General features: G+C 40.0%; 1 protein-coding gene across 1 annotated transcript in view; it reads left to right on the top strand.

The window, feature by feature from the left end:
* Positions 1 to 12,235, top strand: part of LOC100457610 (cubilin-like) — a 129,795-nt gene extending 117,560 nt beyond the window's left edge. Inside the window, 5 exon segments of the mRNA XM_063727228.1 lie at positions 522 to 669; positions 1,706 to 1,881; positions 5,450 to 5,615; positions 7,737 to 7,972; positions 12,128 to 12,235. Coding sequence (XP_063583298.1) covers positions 522 to 669; positions 1,706 to 1,881; positions 5,450 to 5,615; positions 7,737 to 7,972; positions 12,128 to 12,235 — 834 coding nt within the window.
* Positions 12,236 to 20,503: the final 8,268 nt, after the last annotated feature.

Genomic DNA, 20,503 nt, shown 5'->3' with positions numbered 1-20,503 from the left:
TAATGAGGGCTGCCCAAGTGTTACAAAGGGGAACCGGCACCTCATTACAGGCCCTGGCTGGCTTGGGGATGTACAGTGGAACCAAAGGCTCTGATTAGATTTGCTAAGGGGTAGCAAGGGCTGGATCAGGGCGATGATGGTTGTTAGTCTCATGGAGCTCAGGACTGGCAAAAGCCCCAGGAGGAGAAATCCAGTGAACTCTCAAACAGCCCGGTGGTACTCAGAGCAATGGCACAGGCCTCAACTAGGAAGTCTCATGGGAGGGGAGGGGTCTTGTTTTCAGCTGGGAAGTGTCTGTGGTTTCAGCAGAAACTTTGCCTCTCCTCCTCCCTCCCCTCTGGGAAGATGCGACTTGTATCAGTTCCAAGGCCAACGTGAGTCTTCTTGCAGAGCACTTCCAACAACAGAGCTAGTTTCCATGGTTAAATATTTAAGCCATACTTTTATAGGCAGTTTAATTTCTGTTACGCTGTTCTCTTCTGAAATAAATCTAACATGACTTGGCTTCCATTTCATTTCAGAGTCATGGAAATTCAAGAATTCAGTTCTGTGGCAAAAATGCTTCGGCTGTGCCAGTGTTTTATTCTTCTATGAGTACTGCAATTGTCATTTTCAAATCTGGAGTTTTAAACAGAAATTCTAGAATGAGTTTCACCTATCAGATAGCAGGTGAGCCCTGGAACGTCATCTTTTATTAAGAAACGCTGCCATCGTTACAATTATTCCTAGAATAATTACAATTATTTCTAGAATTGACTCCTGTGAGTAAATTAGGATTTGTTAACAAAAACCACACCCATCTCTTAACTAGAACCCAGGCCCAATTTAGCAAATTACTAAAGTTGGTTTCTAAAGAGGTAAAGAGAATACAATACTAACCAAGATGCTTAGAATGCTAGCATTTTCTTCAACGTCTATGTAGTTGATTTTAAAAATATACCAGTTATTTTGTTAATTTACCCACTTAACCACACTGAATATACATATTTATTTACAAGAAATATATACATATTTACACGAGCTTTATCAAAATATAATCCTCATATCATACAATTTACCCATTTAATGTTTATATTTCAGAGGTTTTTAGTATTTTCACAAGGTTGAAAATCTTAGAAAATTATTTTTGTAAAAATCAAAAAGCCTTAAAAGAGTTACCTGATTACTATCACTGAGAAGTTTATTTTCACAGAACACTTTATTTAATATTTATTTTGAATTGATTCAAATGAAAGCTGCCTTTGGTTAAACAAACAAAAGTAGTTTTGATTTTTTTTTTACAAGAAGAAAAGGTAAAGAACAATTTCCCACAAATAACTCACCAATGGATTTAAAATCCTTGTGCAAAACTTTGGAGGTAGCGTCCTTGTCTAAAAGAGAGTCTGAATGCTAGCCACTTCACCTCAATGTGATCAGAAAAGTTCAAAGGATCCTCAAGTATTCGTCTTTAAAGGAGAAGGCTCCTGTGTCATGCCTCCTGTAGGGGTGTTTGTGTGAACCAGCTGCTGCATTGCATCTGTGTGTGCTGCTTGAAATTCACTTCACCGCTCAGGGTCTCAATTATCTCAAAGGTAAACGAAGAAGCTGGATTACTTTTTTCTAAAGTTTGTTCACATGTAATGATCTTTTTGAATTATTCCTGTGAAGTTAAAAGGGCACTGAACATCGGAATGCATACATTAATTGTGCATATTTTTCTTCTAAGATTGCAACAGAGACTATCACAAGGCATTTGGCAACCTGAGGAGTACTGGATGGCCAGATAACTATGACAGTGACATGGATTGCACCATTACTCTCACAGCCCCCCACAACCACACCCTCTTTTTTCATTTGTTTGGCATTGAGAACTCAATTGAATGCAGAAATTATTTCTTGGAGGTAATATGCATTTGAATATCATTTAAATGAATTATTTAAAAGTTGATGGATTTTACACCTTTTCTTTAGTGCTTCTAATACTCTATGATTCTTACTTGTTTCATTAATTTATTCATTACCCTTTCATTCCCTAAACATTTACAGAGCACCAGTCCAAACACCGGAAATTGGGAACCTCAGGGCCCTCGGAAGACTCCTAGTCTGGAAAGGACAGATGGCGTATAGCCAATTACAGCACAATATGGAAAGGACTAACTGAGTCCAGCAGGGGTAGGGGTTCCTAACTCAGTCTGGGAACTAGAAGGCTTCTTTAAGAGGGCAATATGTAAGTTGAGACCTAAAAGGATCAGAGGAAAGTCTAAGAACAACATGCTGATTCTGTAAAATGAAACTGAATGATACTAAATAGCTCACCTAATTTCCCTGACAGCTACAGTAAGTTTGGGGCATCGTCAACATCCTCTAAAGACAAGTGTTGCCTTGAATAAGTGCTCCCTTGTTGCAGGAGGTGTGGTCTGTCCTTTTTCCACCATAACTCCAGAGCTCTAATTTGGACACAGAAGTGACTTTGCTGTTTGCCTATCCTCCACCCATCCACCCTCCACTCCCACCCCAGGACACACTGAGAGAGAAGCCCCCCTTGCACCTGGAGCAGGCAGAGCCATGCCCCTTGTGGGTCTGAACCTTTGGGGTCTTCCAGAGCCCCCGGTGAGCTCCCTCTGTGCTCTTTCTGCCACATCACCTGCACTGGGCATGTGAGATGGAACATGAATATCATTGCTCATAGGCAGGAAATGGTCTGAATAAGCCTCATCTGATTCGGACCCAGTGTGTGGAACTCAGCACCTGTGTTTTGCCAGAAAACCCCCAGAGCTCATGGGGTTGTGACCTTTGCAAGCTCTGTTGAAAATGCATTCATCCTTAGGAAATAAACTCAGGTGGAACCTGAGACTCAAAAGGATAAGGATGCTGAATTCCTCTGAGAGTGGAATTTAAATCTAAACCTCATCCCGATGCTCTCTAAATTGGCTTTGTTTCACCATACAAGAGGCTTCAGTAAGGTTTCCAAAAAGTTTGCTTGTTCCTCTACACCTGATCTGGATTTGTATTTTTTGTTTTATTTTTTCTCACTGCCTCTTTGATCAGGTCTTCATTTAAAATAAACTGCCCAAGATGATTTGATCTTTGTAGCGTAAATAAATGTACTGGTGTATGCAGCAGGCTTCTTTCCTTCTATGGGAGGATTCTTTCCAGTGGGCTTCTGTTCAGCTGCTAGTTTCTTGGTAGCTGCAGCCTTTGTTCCCAACAAAACATCTTTTCTTGCCTGCAACCCACCTCATCTGATTTGGCTTCTAGGGCTGCTGTCACCTTCTGCCCGGCCTGGCGAGGAAGGGTGTTCTGGCACATGGTCTTTGCCTATGGGTTTAGCTTCAGCATGATTCCTGACGTAGAGTTTTATCATCCTGGAAAGCTCTCCCCTTTGGAATTCATCTAAATCCTTTATTAATCAATAGCCTTAACATGTAGTGCCATAAATAACACTCAGAGGAAGCTCATGCCTTTTCTAAAGGAATATTCGCATGACAGGAAACCAAAAGATGTATGTAGCAGGGAGGAAATGAAGAGACAAACACAGTATTCTTTGTGCTGGTCAGGTTACTCAACTTGAACCTATGTACCTCCCCCACCATGGAGATCCATATGTTTATATGAAGTGTAAAGCAGAAGGAATGAGGGGAGTGGGATCTGGAGGGAAGATGGAATAATCCCATTAGGTTGGAGTCACAGTGCAACTAACTCTTAACTCACTCCAGCTTGAATGGACCATTATTGATCAGTGTCAAAATTTGCCATTTGCCTGATAGATGCTGGGAAGCAAAGCCTTGCTTTCCAGCCATGGAGAGTAAGAACTCTTCCTCCTCGCTGTCCTTCATTACTCCATAGAATGGATCCGAAACTTCCTGTTCCATAAGCAAAGAAAGGAAATCACAGCTTAGGCCTGTAAAATGTAGCTCCATCTGGCTCTCAGTGGGAAGATTCTGGGCATAGTTTATTGGCAGCTGGACCAGGAAGCCTCAGCATTCCATTCTTGTGAACTGCCGTGGGAACGGAAATGTCTGACTGAGGATTCTGTGTTACTACCAAGTGAGGGCCGAGCTCTAGACCATGCCTGGAATCTGCGATTGTTTTCATGCCTTCACCTCCCCTTTCAGGATCCTCTGATGTCCCAGGGATGTCCGCTGCTCTCGATGGCCCCATTCCTCCTAGGAGACGAAAGTGAATAAGACAAGTTGTTGGCAGTGTCAGTGAAAATTAGTATCTCACTGCTCCTCTCAAAGCAACGCCATTTTAAAAGAGGACCCCTAGGTGAAAACACCCAAACTCAAGACTATGGTGCTGGCAGGTCTTAAATATGGCAGCCCTCCCATCTACTAGTGGATAACTGGCTACTCTGTCATGGCAAGTCTACTTTGTTTAAACACTTAGCAGAATAATCCCTGAAGCACTAGAAAGGCATTATTCTCTCCTATGGACTACTACATAGATCTAAAAGGAATCTCACCTGATCAACACAGCCCAGCAAGATTAGACTGTCTTAACTCTGTGACTTAAGATATCAGCAATTAACCAAATTTTAAACCATGGAATTACAAAGGGAAGAGAGGAACTTCCAATATTTTGAATACATAGATCAGTAAAATCAGCATTTCTACATGTCAGGCTGGTTCCAACATACATTGCCTGTGTAACGTTTCCTTTAGAAGCGTCAAGAGCCCTCCTGGAAGCAGGGCTGGTTGTGAATGCAGGGTAGGAGCCAGGCTAGGGGACAGAAAGTAGTTGAATTCACAGTGTGGTTCTCTCTCCCCTCAAAACACCAACTCATTTCCTGTTTTTATATGTGTCTATTCAAAAATGAGGAGTTGAAACAAAAAAGCAACAAGGCCTCGGAATGTGTTTTTAAGACACATTTAACAACAGTCAGAAGTTGTATAGATTTGTAATTCTGTCCTTCACCCATACAGAAATTCCTTTTGTTCTGAACTTTATTATACTTTGCATTGTATTTTTTTCATGGCCCCTTTACAGCCAAGTAATTTTCAATGGGAAACCCGTGTGTGCGCGTGCGTGCGCGCACACACACACACGCACACAATGGAAAGTGTATAATAGTTGACTGGAAACAGGGCAGGCAACATTGCCCCCACCCATCCCCACCCTTTAAAAATTCACTTTACCTACATTCTTCCAAATGTTTCCCCAAAAGCAAGGCTGCGGGATCATAGCACAAACTATTGTATAAAAAAGCAGCCTGATGTTTTAATTGCTGTAGGTTAACAGATATTTCTGAATCCAAATACAAATGCTTTTTGATCTACACATGGAACATTTTTCCCCTTTGCAAGTGAAGATGACTTCTGCATGTATTTTCAGAAAACCCTTCATTCTTACGTATATAAAAAGACGAAACTTTTCCAAAAAGTGTCATCATTCAAATTGTCTCACATTGTAATGTATACACATTAGAGAAGAAAGTGTAAGTTTAATAATGAATGACTCCTTCCTAAAGGTGAGAAATAGGAGTAACAGCAACTCACCATTACTGGGCAAGTACTGTGGAACTCTGCTGCCAAACCCTGTCTTCTCTCAAAATAATGAACTATACCTACGATTTAAGAGTAATAGTGTAATTTCTGATCATGGATATGAAATCATCTGGACCTCATCACCCTCTGGTAAGACATTTGCACTTTGTACGGGAAAGCAGTGTAGGTGAGTAAACATAAGGTGTCTAATAGAAAAAGGCAAAGTAACCTTATATTTTTCAGCTACCTGTGTACCTGATTAATGAATGTTAAGAATAGAGATTTTTAACAATGAAGGTACAAATTATTTTGTTGTTGTTGTTGTTGAGATGGAGTCTTGCTCTGTCGCCCAGGCTGGAGTGCAGTGGCACGATCTCGGCTCACTGCAACCTCCGCCTCCTGGGTTCAAGTGATTCTCCTACCTCAGCCTCCCTAGTAGCTGAGATTACAGTCGCACGCCACCATGCCCAGCTAATTTTGTATTTTTAGTAGAGACGGGGTTCTGCCATGTTGGCCAGGCTGGTCTTGAGCTCCTGACCTCAGGTGATCCACCCGTGTCGGCCTCCCAAAGTGCTGGGGTTACAGACATGAGCCACCGCACCTGGCCAGATTACTTTAAATTCTACATTTATTCATTATTTCTGCTTATAAAAGAATATATATTCATATATGAAGCATACATAAGGTATGAAGATTTAAAAATTCCTTTGTAAATTCAATTTTGTTAGACTTTTTGAATTTGGTTTGACCATCAAGGAACTTCTTTGAGAATTTAAGGAAAAATAGTTACCAAAAATCCAACTTATGGACACATTCTGGCATACATACAAATGGTTGTGCTTCTCACAGGCCCTGACATTTGTTGGCAGTCCTGGAGAGAAATTGCTTTTTTAGGGTAGTAAGTATCCTCTCATATTTTTGGTTGGCCACTTTTCAAACAGCTAAAGAAAATTTAAGTCATGTCAATACATTTAAAGCAAGACAGGAGAAATACCTTTATGAAATGTCCTGAAATACCAAAATACCTTCCAAATAAAAAAAGATAAACAGAAATCACTTTAAATATCTTAAGAAAATGGTTCTATTAAGATAATCATGGGTAATGGAATTTTGGCACCCAAAGGAAGATAAAGATGACTTCCAATGCTCAAATTTTATCGAAGAGGAAATAAAACACCAAGATTAGGCTGGGTGTGGTGGCTCATGCCTATAATCCCTGGGAGGCCAAGGCAGCTGGATCACCTGAGGTCAGGAGTTCCATACCAGCCTGAACCACATGGTGAAACCCTGTCTCCACTAAAAATACAAAAATTAACTAGACATGGTAGTGCATGCCTGTAATCCCAGCTACTTGGGAGGCTGAGACTGGAGAATCACTTGAACCTGGGAGATGGAGGCTATAGTGAGCTGAGATCACACCACAGCACTCCAGCCTGGGCGACAGAGCAAGACTCCATCTCAAAAACCCCCCACCAAGATTAATGAGTTGCCCAAAATGCTCTGCTAGACTGAGGTGGAGATGGGACTAGACCTCGGTGGTCAGAGGCCCAGCCAGGTGTTCTGTAACTATGCCAGCCAGCTTCTTCCTGTCCTGGAGGCGATCTGGATCTCCACAGATACGTAGTCTATATGTAGTCTAAATCATGACAGCCTTCATATACAGATTAACAAATTGAACAAATCAACACCAAAACTTCAAGTATTCGACCTTAAGTATGTCAGTTATTAGGGTGGTAAAGTCACTTTTATAATGAAGTCATTCCTGCCGCCACCTACAATCACACCCTTCCTCTTGGTTTACTGCTAAATTTTCCTTCTAATTTTACTTCACTCACATCATTGGCATCAAGTCAGAGTAAGCAAAGATCTCCGCACCATCAAAAGCACAGAGACAACAACTTGATTTTCTCCCACAGTTACTTTATCAAGTTTTTGTTTGTTTGTTTTGTTTTGTTTTTTTGTTTGTTTTCCATTCTGCTCTCAACACCCAATTTTCAAAGTACAGTCCTGGAGGAAGTTGTCCCTGGGTCGTGATATGCAGGCAAAGGCATGTGTGTTGAGGATGGAAGAAGTGGTGGTGGCGATGGGAAGAGAGGGGAAGGGAGGAGAAAGGGTGTAGCCCAAAGAAGAGGCACAGGAAAAGGGGTTTCTGCCTCCATTATTCTTGCAGAGTCTCAGCACCTTAAGAAAATAAAGTCTTATTGCCTGACAAGCCAGACTGGATGGCTTATACATTGTTGAATCAAACTTCCTGTCCTGTTTTCCTTGCAGGATGTGGTGGAACTCTTTATGGAGACAGAGGCTCATTCACTAGCCCCGGCTATCCAGGCACCTATCCAAACAACACGCACTGCCAGTGGGCACTGGTAGCTCCTGCTGGAAGGCTTCTCACCATCAACTTTTACTTCATCAGCATTGACAATCGAGGAGACTGTGTCCAGAACTATCTCATGCTCTACGATGGGCCCAACGTCAGCTCTCCATCCTATGGACCATACTGCAGAGGCGTGAGTAGAACAAACATTTTATATTCCCATTTGTTATGTTTAGACAATGAGAGTCACTTAATGTAGACTTTTTTTTTTTTTTTTTTTGAGACAGAGTCTCGCTCTTGTCACCCAGGCGGGAGTGCAGGGGCACAACCTCAGCTCACTGCAACCTCCGCCTCCCAGGTTCAAGCAATTCTCCTGCCTCAGCCTCGTGAATAGCTGGGATTACAGGCGCCCACCACCATGCCCGGCTAATTTTTGTACTTTTAGTAGAGACGGGATTTCGCCATGTTGCCCAGGCTGGTCTTGAACTCCTGACCTCAGGTGATCCGCCCACCTTGGCTTCCCAAAGTCCTGGGATTACAGGCGTGAGCCACCGTGCCCGGCCTAGTGTAGGCTTTTAAAGGCAGACACATGCAGAGTACAAAGCACAGCCTTTAACAAATTGAGCAGTTTTCCGACTTGCCTTTCTATTCTCGGAGCATGAGTGCCATCTGGTGGGCATTGCATTAAATTACTATTAATAGTTACCAAAATCAGCTCTGCGTCAGAATCACCTGTGGAGTTACTTGCATTAGACTTCCAGTTCCCACCGAAACCTATTGAATCAGGATTTCCCGGGGAGGAGCCACAGCATGCTGTTTTTTAAAAGCTCCCTCTGTAAACAGAGAAGTCCGATGGAGGGGCAACATCTACATAGGGCACAGAGAATACATAAGAGGAGAATGTCTGCCCTACTAGACCAGAAGTCCTTTGTGGGCTTCCATCCTTGAATCTAACCAATCTATTTCTGAATGTGCCCAATGTAGCATCCAACATATCAAAGCAACACAATTAGCTTTCATTTGATATTACATTGTGTAGCCTGTACTTGTACCAATATGTTTACCAGCTTCTTGTCCATCATTGCTTCTTGCATTCCACTCATTTCTGAGTTTAATTTCTGTGCTTGAGTTCATATTTTAGTAGATCTTTAGGCAAATATCTATGTCTTTGTCTCAATGTTTTATGCCCAAGGTATGGAACAGCCTGACAATAGTGTGTGCTCAATAGATAAACAAACGTTAAATGAAAGAAAAAAAATAAATAAAAGCTCCCTCTGTGACGTCAGTGCACCACCTAGGGTTGAATACCCATGTTTATTTCTGCATAAATAAAACTATAGAAAATTTGGACACCTGGCTCTATTTTATCTACTTCTTGCTGAAAATTGCAGGAATTCTTTGAAGAAATGGTGACTGACAGTTTGTTTTTGTAAAGCTCATATTAGGGCTTTACAAACAACAACTCAGAATCTGATATTGATTCAATATTGCAGGCATCTGTGCTTACGGTCCTCTCATTTCATGTGCAAGTAGATACTTAAAGAGAGTATGGGCTCACACCTGTAATCCCAACACTTTGGGAGGCCCAGGCAGTTGGATCACTTGAGGTCAGGAGTTTGAGATCAGCCTGGCCAACATAGGGAAACCCCGTCTCTACTAAAAACACAAAAATTAGCTAGCATAGTGGCACACGCCTATAATCCCAGCTACTCGGGAGGCTGAGGCAGGAGAATCGCTTGAGCCCAGAAGGTGGAGGTTGCAGTGACCCGAGATTGCGCCACTGCACTCCAGCCTGGGTGACAGAGCCAGACTCTGTCTCAAAAAACAAGAGAGTAAGTAAGGGAAAAGTGGCTGCTGGCAAGTGGGTATCTGTTTCTAATTTTTCTGCTCTTTAATCACTTAGGCTTTGTAATCAAACTAGACAGAGAATTATATCAGCTGGAAATCTAGATGGTTTTTAAAATATACTATTTATAAAATTGATAAATGCTATTTTCAGAAGTATCAGAAAATAGACTAATTTTTGTAACACACTAGCATTCTCATATATTCTTTCTTTGAATATATTCTTTGAATATATTTGCATATATTTTACATGCATTTTTTTACTGTTTGATGTTGTGTTTTTGCCACTTACCAATATATCATTAAAATATTAATAAAAACACTGGTGCACCATATTTAATTTTTGGAGAGTATTCCATTGCATAAGTGCAGCCTAATTTAACGAAACCCCACTAAGTGGACATTTAGGTCTCTTGAACTTTTTGCAACTACAGACAACACTTAATAAACTTTTTGTTAGTGATATCTTTATACACAGAGTTACATTACTTGGTGAGAAATGGTGATCGCAGGACCAGCAGATACTGTATTACGGGGTTGCACAGAAGGCCCATAGACAGAGACCCCAGTAAATGTGCCACACATCAGATTTAGAAGTTAACCAGCTCTTAGACATTGAATTGAAATTTACAAACATTTCAAAAGGGAGGAAAAGAGACAATTTTAACAATATCATGACTTTATATTGATAGGTTTTTTTTTGTGGGCATAGTTTTCAGTGGCTTGCAAACATACAACCCCATTTGATCCCCACAGTGACAATCCCATAAGGTGGAAAGAACAAGTATATCCTGGACTTTGCAGATAAAAGAAAACTGAGTCACTGAGAGAAGTGATTGCCATTTAATCCAATGCCGCGTTAAGTTGTAATATACAGCGAGATACATCAATTTTTTAAACTGTTGATGTTTACCATATTTTCCCAGTTTTATATTTTCTTTTATAAATGTGGATATAATTTCATGTGTAATTGTTTTCTTCCTTAAAGATACCACTGATTTAACACTTTATAAATGTTAAACATAAATTAAAAAATATAAAACATAAGTATAAAACAGTCAATTTACATAGAGAGGTAGCTCTTATTTTGCTAATATTTACATACTCAACAACTTTTTGTAAGTATGTAACTTTTTGTAACTTTTGTAAGTTGTAATATTTTGCTAATATTTACATACATACAACTTTTACATTTTACATCCATACATATTTACATGCATATTCACATATAAAAGTCATATACTTCTTTAATGTATACTCCTTAAGTATACAATTCAATTTTTGTATGTATGTAAATATGCATGTAAATATGTATGTAAAATGTAAACATATATTTATATACATACAATTTACATACAGAGGTAGTTCCTTATTTTGCTAACATAAATACAAACCATACCCTGATTTGGGAGATATTTTATGTTATGGTAAATACCATTGTTCACAGGGAAATCCTCTGTCCCTTGCAACTACAGAATATGAACATCAAGCAAATGAAAGAATAATGGGAAAAACAAGGAGAATCAAAGGAGATTCTAAAACTTCTGTTGACTGTCCATACTAGTTTGTCAATATAAAATAAGTTGTTGAAATTTGGAAGCAGATTAAAATGGAAGTAAAAAGTAGACATGCATAGGAATAAAAATATTGCATATACCTTGATATATCTCTTACAGAGAAAAATCTACACTTACTTGAAAAAGTGAGTATCTTGGAAATAAGTCTGTGTTTTGATGACTTGGGGTGGGGATGTGAGCATCTTGAGAGCAGGGCTTTTTGCCTGTTTTGCTCATTTTTTAATATCCCTAGTACTAAAAACAATACCTGTAGTGTGGCAGTGCCTTGATCAATATTTGCCAAATGAATGAACAGAAAGTGAGAGAAAATGGGGACCCATCTATTACCCCCAATACACACACAAAACACACACTGTTCCACAGAAGTAGACGAAAATAAATCCCAAGAGGAAACTATAAACATTGAGGATGAAAATAGTATATTTTACTTAGTGTGATCATTTCACTTACATGTTTCTTTAAGAAAAATTAAATTTGCAGTAAGAACTTGAATAAGAAGTTCAAATTTTTCTATAACAGTTTCATTGGGGTATAATTTACATACCATACATTTACATACATACGATTTACCTACTATACAATTCACCTCCTTAAAGTATACAATTCAGTGGTTTTTAGTAGATTCACAGAGTTGTGTGGCCATTATGAGCACAGCCAATTTTGGGACACTTTCATTACCCCCTAAAAGAAACCCTGTACCCATTAGCAGTCCTTCCCCATTTTCCCTTAACTCCCCACACCCAGAAATATTTCTTTGTAAAGGATTTGCATTCATCCTTTGCAAGGTTACTTCAAGAAATATACGCAGGTTCACCGTAAATTCTATAAAATTTCTTTATGTGGTACTTTGTTACTAGGCTAACATTTCTAGAAAAAGCTTCAAATATGTGAAGTATATAATTTGATACTTCTTTTTTCAATTTTAGGACACCAGCATAGCTCCCTTCGTGGCTTCCTCAAATCAGGTCTTCATAAAATTTCATGCTGATTATGCACGGCATCCATCCACATTCCGATTAACTTGGGACAGCTAAGTGGGTAACTCAGCACGTTCACTCAGCACTTTCCCTCTGCAGCATGCTGGACAGGACTTTGTCATCTTTATACATGACCCCTGCCAATGCCATGGAGAATAAGCTGAACTTTTATGGTTTTCACCAAACCATGGATAGAATCAGTATTTGTAGGCTGGGCGAGGTGGCTCATGCCTGTAATCTCACCACTCTGGGAGGCTGAGGCGGATGGATCACCTGAGGTCAGGAGTTTGAGACCAGCCTGGCCAACATGGCAAAACCCCGTCTCTACTAAAAATACAAAAGTTAGCCAGGTGTGGTGGCAGGTGCCTGTAATCCAAGCTACTTGAGAGGATGAACCAGGAGAATTGCTTGAATCTGGGAGACGGAGGTCGCAGTGAGCCAAGATCACACCACTGCACTCTAGCCTGGGCAACAGAGCAAGACTCCATCTCAAAAAAAAAAAAAGAATCAATATTTGTACATTTTCTTGAGCATAGAGTATACCTTCTTTAGTCTTTAGTGTGCTTTCATTCTAATATTTTGAGCTGAAATTAAAAAAAATCTTTGAAAGACTTGGAAATGATTATGGCATATGTGATACACATTTTTCAAAGTTAATAATAATAGCCAGGGGCAGTGGCTCATACCTGTAATCCCAGCACTTTGGCAGGCCATGGTGGGAGGATTGCTTGAACCTAGGAGTTCGAGACCAACCTGGGAAACCCAAAGTGAGACCTCATTTATACCAAAAATACAAAAATTAGCCGGGCATGGTGGCATGGACCTGTGGTTCCAGCTATACAGGAGGCTGAAGCAGGAGGTTCACTTGAGCCCAGTAGATTAAGGCTGCAGTGAAACCCCGTGAACCACTCTATTCCAGCTTGGGCGACAGACTGAGACCCTGTCTCAAAAACAACAACAACAACAAAAGTTAATGATAATATAGAAGTATAAATTTCATGTGAATGTTCAATTAGGGATAATATTATTGAATTGTACAGAATTAAGCTGCATTAATTTTTGACTTATTAAAACTCTGTCTTTCACTATGGAGCCTACATAAATTTTCAAGTTCAATTTTTACATTTTGGAAAACAATTTAATATACATATGAATCATCCAGAGAATCAATTCTGGAGCCAAGCTGCCTGAGTTTGAATTTTGACTTTACTAATTAAGTGCTTACTTAATCTCTCTGTGCTTAGTTTCTTCATTTGTATGAGGGGATTATTTTACCTGTCCCACAGGGTTGCAATAATTATGTATATATGTGTAAAGACTCGGAACAATACCTGGAACATATTAAGTAATCAGTAAATGCTAGCTTCTATGTCAATTAGTAGTAGTATGGCTCACCTCCCTAACATACCAATGTTTTCTCATACTCCTCCAAAGCCAGGCCCAAGTCTCACCTATGTTTACCTTTTGCCGTGCCCCTAAGTCAATCTGAGCTTCTCCAAAGACCTTGCCTTGACCACAGATAAATTTGCTGTAATCTCTGATTCTCCATTTCCCTCCTATTTGCCTCAAACTTCTGTTTCTCCTGGCCACACTTAACCTTTTCTCCATTTATCCCCAGGACCCTGTGCTCTCCTGGTTATTTAATCTCTCTGAGTATTCTCCACTCTCTTGTAAAATGGTGGCCCTCTTCATATAGCTCCACTAGGCAGTGCCCCAGTGGGAACTCAGTGTGGGGCCTCCAACCCCACATTTCCCTGCTACACTGCCCTAGTAGAGGTTCTCTGTGAGGATTCTGCCCCTGCAGAAGGCTTCTTCCTGGAAACCTAGGCTTTCCCATACTGCCTCTGAAATCTAGGTAGAGGCTGCCAAGAATCTACTACTGTTGTACTCTGTGTGCCTGCAGGTTTAATACCACGTGGAAGCTGCCAAGGCTTATGACTCTCATTCTCCAAAGTGTCAGCCCAAGTTGTGCCTGGCCCCCTTTGAGGCACAGCTGGAGCTGGAGTGACCAGGATGTGGGGAGCAGTGTCTTGAGGCTGTGCAGGGAAGCAGGGCCCTGAGCCTGGCCCATGAAATCATTCTTTCCTCCTAGGCCTCTGGGCCTGTGATGGGAGGGGTTTCAGCAAAGGTTTCCGAAATGCCTTTGAGGCCTTTTCTCCATTATCTTGGATATTAGCACTTGACTCCCTTTTAGTTATGCAAATATCTCTAGCAAGTGGATGCTCCACAGCCTGCTTGAATTCCTCTCCTGAAAAAGCTTTTTCTTTCTCTGCCATATGGCAGAGAATTTTCCATGTACACAAAATTTACATATGGCTGTAAATTTTCCAAAATTTTACACTCTACTTTCCTTTTTAATATATGTTCCAACTTGAAGTCATTTATTTGCTCCCACATCTGAGCATATGCTATTAGAAGCAGCCAGGCCGAATTTTGAACATTTTGCTGCTTAGAAATTTTTTCCACCAGATACCCCAGGTTGCCATTCTTTAGTTTAAACTTCCACAGATCCCTAGGGCATGGACAGAATGCAGCCAAGCTCTTTGCTAATGCATAATATGTGTTACCTTTGCTCCAGTTCCCACTAAGTTCCTCATTACCATCCAAGACCTTGGCAGCCTGGACTTCATTATCCATATCACTATCAGATTTTTAGTCACAACTTTTAACCAGTCTGTAAGAAGTTCCAAATTTCCCTCATCTTTCTGTCTTCTGAGCCCTCCAAACTCTTCCAACTTCTCTACCCATTACCTTGTTCCAAAGTCAGTTCCACATTTTCAGGTATCTTTATAACAAAACCCCACTTCTGGTACCAATTTTCTGTATTAGATCATTTTTGCATTGCTATAAATAAATACCTGAGACTGGGTAATTTATAAGGAAATGAGGTTTAATCTGCTCACAGTTCTGTAGGCTTTATAGGAAACATGGTGCTGATATCTGCTTGGCTTCTGGGGAGGCCTCGGGAAGCTTATAATCATGGAAGAAGGTGAAGGGGAAATGAGCATGTCCCATGGTGAAAGCAGGAGCAAGACAGCGAGAGTAGGGAGCAGGTGCCAACACTTTTAAGTAATCAGATCTCATCTGAACTCAGAGTGAGAGCTCACTTATCACCAAGGGGATGGCCCAAGCCATTCATGAGGGATCCACCCTCATGATCTACCAACACTTTTAAGTAATCAGATCTCATCTGAACTCAGAGTGAGAGCTCACTTATCACCAAGGGGATGGCCCAAGCCATTCATGAGGGATCCACCCTCATGATCTAAACACCTCCCACCAGGCCCACCTCCAACACTGGGTATTACAACTCAACATGAGATTTGGGTGGGGATAAATATCCAAACTGTATTATATATTTACTCTCAAGAGTACAAAGTTTCCATAAGCAGCACCATTGCCTATTACTTAACACAATATGTTAAGTTATAAATAAACAATATAGTTTGCCATTAACAACAAGTAGAAAGTTCAATAGCACATCCTTATCTCCAGTGCTGCCAGACATGTAACTTAGTGAGGTAGTTATCAGCTTCCTTTTTATAAGAAAATCCAATGTTTTTATAAAGTTTTTCACTGCCTCTAGAACAGCAGAAGCCTTTACAAAGGAAATTTGCTTTATGTTAATTATGCAAAATCAAGGGTTATTAAGAACATGAGACCAAGTGAATGAAAGAAGCTGTGGAATATATTACTTCATCTTACTCTAATACTCAAATTTCAGAGAAATTATTCCTAGACAGAGTATGGAGGCACATAAAGAAAATACTCTCACCTTAAAAATTCAGCTACTTGGGAGGCTGAGGCAGGAGAATTGCTTGAACTCAGGGAGGTGGAGGTTTCAGTGAGCCAACACCATGCCACTGCATTCCAGCCTGGGCGACAGAGTGAGACTCCATCTCAAAAAAACAAACAACAAAAAAAATTCCTGCTCCCTTTTTGTATTATGGATAGATATATCAACTTTATGGATGACATTTCTATTGGAAAGGACAGTGAATGCAATGAATAACACCATCAAATCCAAAGGGTCTTGAGAAGCTAGAAAAATGGGCCAATTGTAACAGATGAAATGTGATAGATATAAAATCTTCCTCTTTCATCTAAAAAATGAATTGCAAAGGTACAGAATACAGGGAAAGTTTAACAATAACACGAAATGACATAGTACTTTTCTGAAAGCAAGATTAACATGATGTAGCTGTCGAAAAAATGATGCTTGGATCATGGATTGCATCATTAGAGTAATGGTATCATTTCCACTCAGAAGGGCATGCTTTTCTAGGAGGCATATTGGAATATCTGGGAGGGGTGTACATGAAATTGAGGAAAGCATAATCAATATTATTATGTAACTTTAAAATTAAAAATACAGAAAAAAGAGACAAAATGAAGCTTTACAAAATCTTCCAGGCTAACCATCTAGGAAATAAACAGTGATTTTTTAGTGGGTCAGGGGATTGTCAGGCTTGGGAGAATGACATTTTCATGTATAGCAAAGGGAAGTAGTTATTGAGTAATTCAGTTTTTGAGTAATTCAGCTGGAAGAAGGAGAAAAGAGTCTTGACTCTACTCTCATTAGTAAGACCCATCATATATCCTCTGGTTTTGCTTTACATTTAATTCACACATTTCCAAATGTTTATTGAGCATCAGCTATGTGACATATACTAAGTGCACTGAGGATAAAGCAGAGAACAGTCAGCCATACAAGACTGTCAGCTGATTTCTCCCAACTTCACAAAGCACACTTCCCAGGTCCATCGTGCTTGATTTCCTGAGCCAGTCCCGAGGCAAAAACCTTAATATTCTTATCTGGTGAAACATACATTGAGTCAGCTTCCCAGATCTAGTGGCCAAGGGATAAGTTTCCTGATTCCACATTGTGTCACCATGAAGTCTCACTGCTAGCAATCAGGACCCTGGACAGGCTAACCATCACCCTAGAAAATTAATCAAACCTGAGAAGGGGGTGTGGGAAGACTGATTTATAGGAGGTCAGAAGTATAGGTGACAGTCAACCTAAAGTAGGGGACAGTCTTGTGGAAATGCACCCTTAACTTGTGGGATTTGACTGTAAGTTGAGGTAATATCAGAATTAAGTTAAACTGTAGGACACCTAGCTGGTGTCTGCTGGAGAACTGTTTCATGTGTGGGGGAATCTCTGGTGTCAGAAGTGTTGAGCGTGTAAGAGTAGCAGAAACAGTTTGGTTTTTACTATCTCAAACAGGAGTGAAAACAAATTCCTGTGAAACAGGAGTGAATGGAGGCATGCAGCCCAAAATAACTTTGAGAGAGAAATGCAGGAGGTTTGGGACTCTCTGTTCCAGGTGTTATCTGGATGTGGGGCTGGCAGGTGCAGTGTGAGGAGCTAAAACCAAAGTCATGGAGTTGCCTTAACTGGCACTCACAATCCATCATTTCCCTCCACCAGCAAAGGTAGCCTGGTGATGACTTGCAGGCATAACACTGGGTTCTTGCCTCTAAAGAAATTCAACAATCAGCCCAGGGATCTAGGAGGAAAACAATACACACAAACAAGAGAGGAAAGAAACCACTCCAGCTATCTAGAAAAACCATTTCAGATCTTCACACTTGAACTCAAAAGGACAACAAAGAATAAACCACCAGAGAGAGGAAGAATTTTTCTTTTCTAGGGGAAAGACTAGATAAACACACATAAGAATGGAGCCTTGAAGAAACATAATTTAGTGAACAGAAGAGAGGTTTAAAAACTATTATCCTCAGTGATACTTGAGAGAGAGTACATTTATGAAACAAAAACAGGGTGTTATTATAGAGAAACAAGAGTGGGGCTGTCCAATAGGACTGGTGTCCTTATAAGAGGAAGAGACACCAAGGGTGTGATTACACACAGAAAAATACCCTTGAAGGACACCAAGAGAAGACAGTCATCCACAAGCCAAGGGGAGAGTCCACAGGATAAATCAAATCTGCTGGCACCTTGATTTTGAACTTCCAGAACTGTGAGAAATTTCTGTCGTTTAAGCCATCCAGTCTGTAGTATATTGTAACGACAGCACTAGCCGACTAATACAGCTACTACTGTCTTCAGCCTACACAGTCAAGATTCACTATTAGAAATTGATGGAACAAGAACAATTCTGATTTTTTCAAGAAAGTTCTTTTGCTTTAAAAGTTAGTGATTCAAGAAATAAATGTATTAGGAGATTACCAACTAATACATACAGATGAAATTATGAAGTTACAAAATCATCAGTGGATGCTAAAACTAGTAGGTAAAAATTAGATGAGAAATGGGACCTAATCAAATAGCACCTCCCCCCAGCATCATTTTTAATCATAAAGAAAAACAGTAACTTTATGGTGAAGAAACCTCACAGACACCACCTTACCCAAGAGAACATCATCAATACTGGGAGAAACCGATGTTATCTCTACCTTGATGTCATGCACTGGAAAAGACATATCACTTAGTGGTGTTTCTCCAAAAATTCATAATCTGAAAGGGCACATCAGACAAACTCACTTTAAAGGATATTCCACACAATACCTGGTCTGTACTCTTAAATAACGTCATTTCAGTAAATATAAAAGCCAAGGAACGGTTCCAGATCAAAGAAGACTAATGCAGGAATAACCCTTTCATCTGGAATGTTTTTTAAGCAAGAAGTTTGTGCTTTTGAATTTAAGAGTGCAGATCCTTTTTTAATCCAACTGGTTCAGGGCTAGAATTACATTATTATTATTATTTTTTTTTCCATACAAATAACCTTTTATCGCATTAGAATTTGATGTTACTTCAAAGAACAGCACAGTTTGCACATTTACACCACCTTCTTTAGATACATTGTTGTTGATTCGGTTTAAGGAGGAAAGGAGAAAAGAAGGGAATTCAGAGAAGCAACCACATTCCAAGCATTGTTAGGTGCTCCACCTACATTAAGGTATTTAATGTATCTCTATTCTTTACAGCTGAAAAAAGTAAGGCCAGCTGCAATTACTCTCCCCAGTCATATAACTTGAAAATACTTGTTTCAGGATTAGAACCCAGGAGTTTTAACACAACATCCTGTGCTTTTTTTCCAATATACTCCTCCACTGAATTCATTGATTTTCTATCTACTCCTTTTCTACTTCTTAAAGAAAGAGAAGAGATTTTGAAAACATATGTGGCTTCAAACTGTGCTTCCATCATAATGAGACACTGTACAAACCACTGAAATTTTTTAAGCCTACTTGATTGCTGCTTTTTTTTTTTTTTGTCTTTTTTTTTTTCTTTTATTATTATTATTATCATTATTATACTTTAGGTTTTATGGTACATGTGCGCAATGTGCAGGTAAGTTACATATGTATACATGTGCCATGCTGGTGCGCTGCACCCACCAACTTGTCATCTAGCATTAGGTATATCTCCCAATGCTATCCCTCCCCCCTCCCCCCACCCCACAACAGTCCCCGAAGTGTGATGTTCCCCTTCCTGTGTCTATGTGTTCTCATTGTTCAATTCCCACCTATGAGTGAGAATATGCGGTGTTTGGTTTTTTGTTCTTGCGATAGTTTACTGAGAATGATGATTTCCAGTTTCATCCATGTCCCTACAAAGGACGTGAACTCATCATTTTTTATGGCTGCATAGTATTCCATGGTGTATATGTGCCACATTTTCTTAATCCAGTCTATCATTGTTGGACATTTGGGTTGGTTCCAAGTCTTTGCTATTGTGAATAATGCGGCAATAAACATACGTGTGCATGTGTCTTTATAGCAGCATGATTTATAGTCCTTTGGGTATATACCCAGTAATGGGATGGCTGGGTCGAATGGAATTTCTAGTTCTAGATCCCTGAGGAATCGCCACACTGACTTCCACAAGGGTTGAACTAGTTTACAGTCCCACCAACAGTGTAAAAGTGTTCCTATTTCTCCACATCCTCTCCAGCACCTGTTGTTTCCTGACTTTTTAATGATTGCCATTCTAACTGGTGTGAGATGGTATCTCATTGTGGTTTTGATTTGCATTTCTCTGATGGCCAGTGATGGTGAGCATTTTTTCATGTGTTTTTTGGCTGCATAAATGTCTTCTTTTGAGAAGTGTCTGTTCATGTCCTTTGCCCACTTTTTGATGGGGTTGTTTGTTTTTATCTTGTAAATTTGTTGGAGTTCATTGTAGATTCTGGATATTAGCCCTTTGTCAGATGAGTAGGTTGCGAAAATGTTCTCCCATTTTGTAGGTTGCCTGTTCACTCTGATGGTAGTTTCCTTTGCTGTGCAGAAGCTCTTTAGTTTAATTAGATCCCATTTGTCAATTTTGGCTTTTGTTGCCATTGCTTTTGGTGT

Source organism: Pongo abelii, chromosome 8 (genome assembly GCF_028885655.2).
Source record: "Pongo abelii isolate AG06213 chromosome 8, NHGRI_mPonAbe1-v2.0_pri, whole genome shotgun sequence".
Taxonomy (NCBI): domain Eukaryota; kingdom Metazoa; phylum Chordata; class Mammalia; order Primates; family Hominidae; genus Pongo; species Pongo abelii.
The sequence above is the reverse complement of the archived record's forward strand: the minus strand, read 5'-3'. Positions and strand labels throughout refer to the sequence as shown.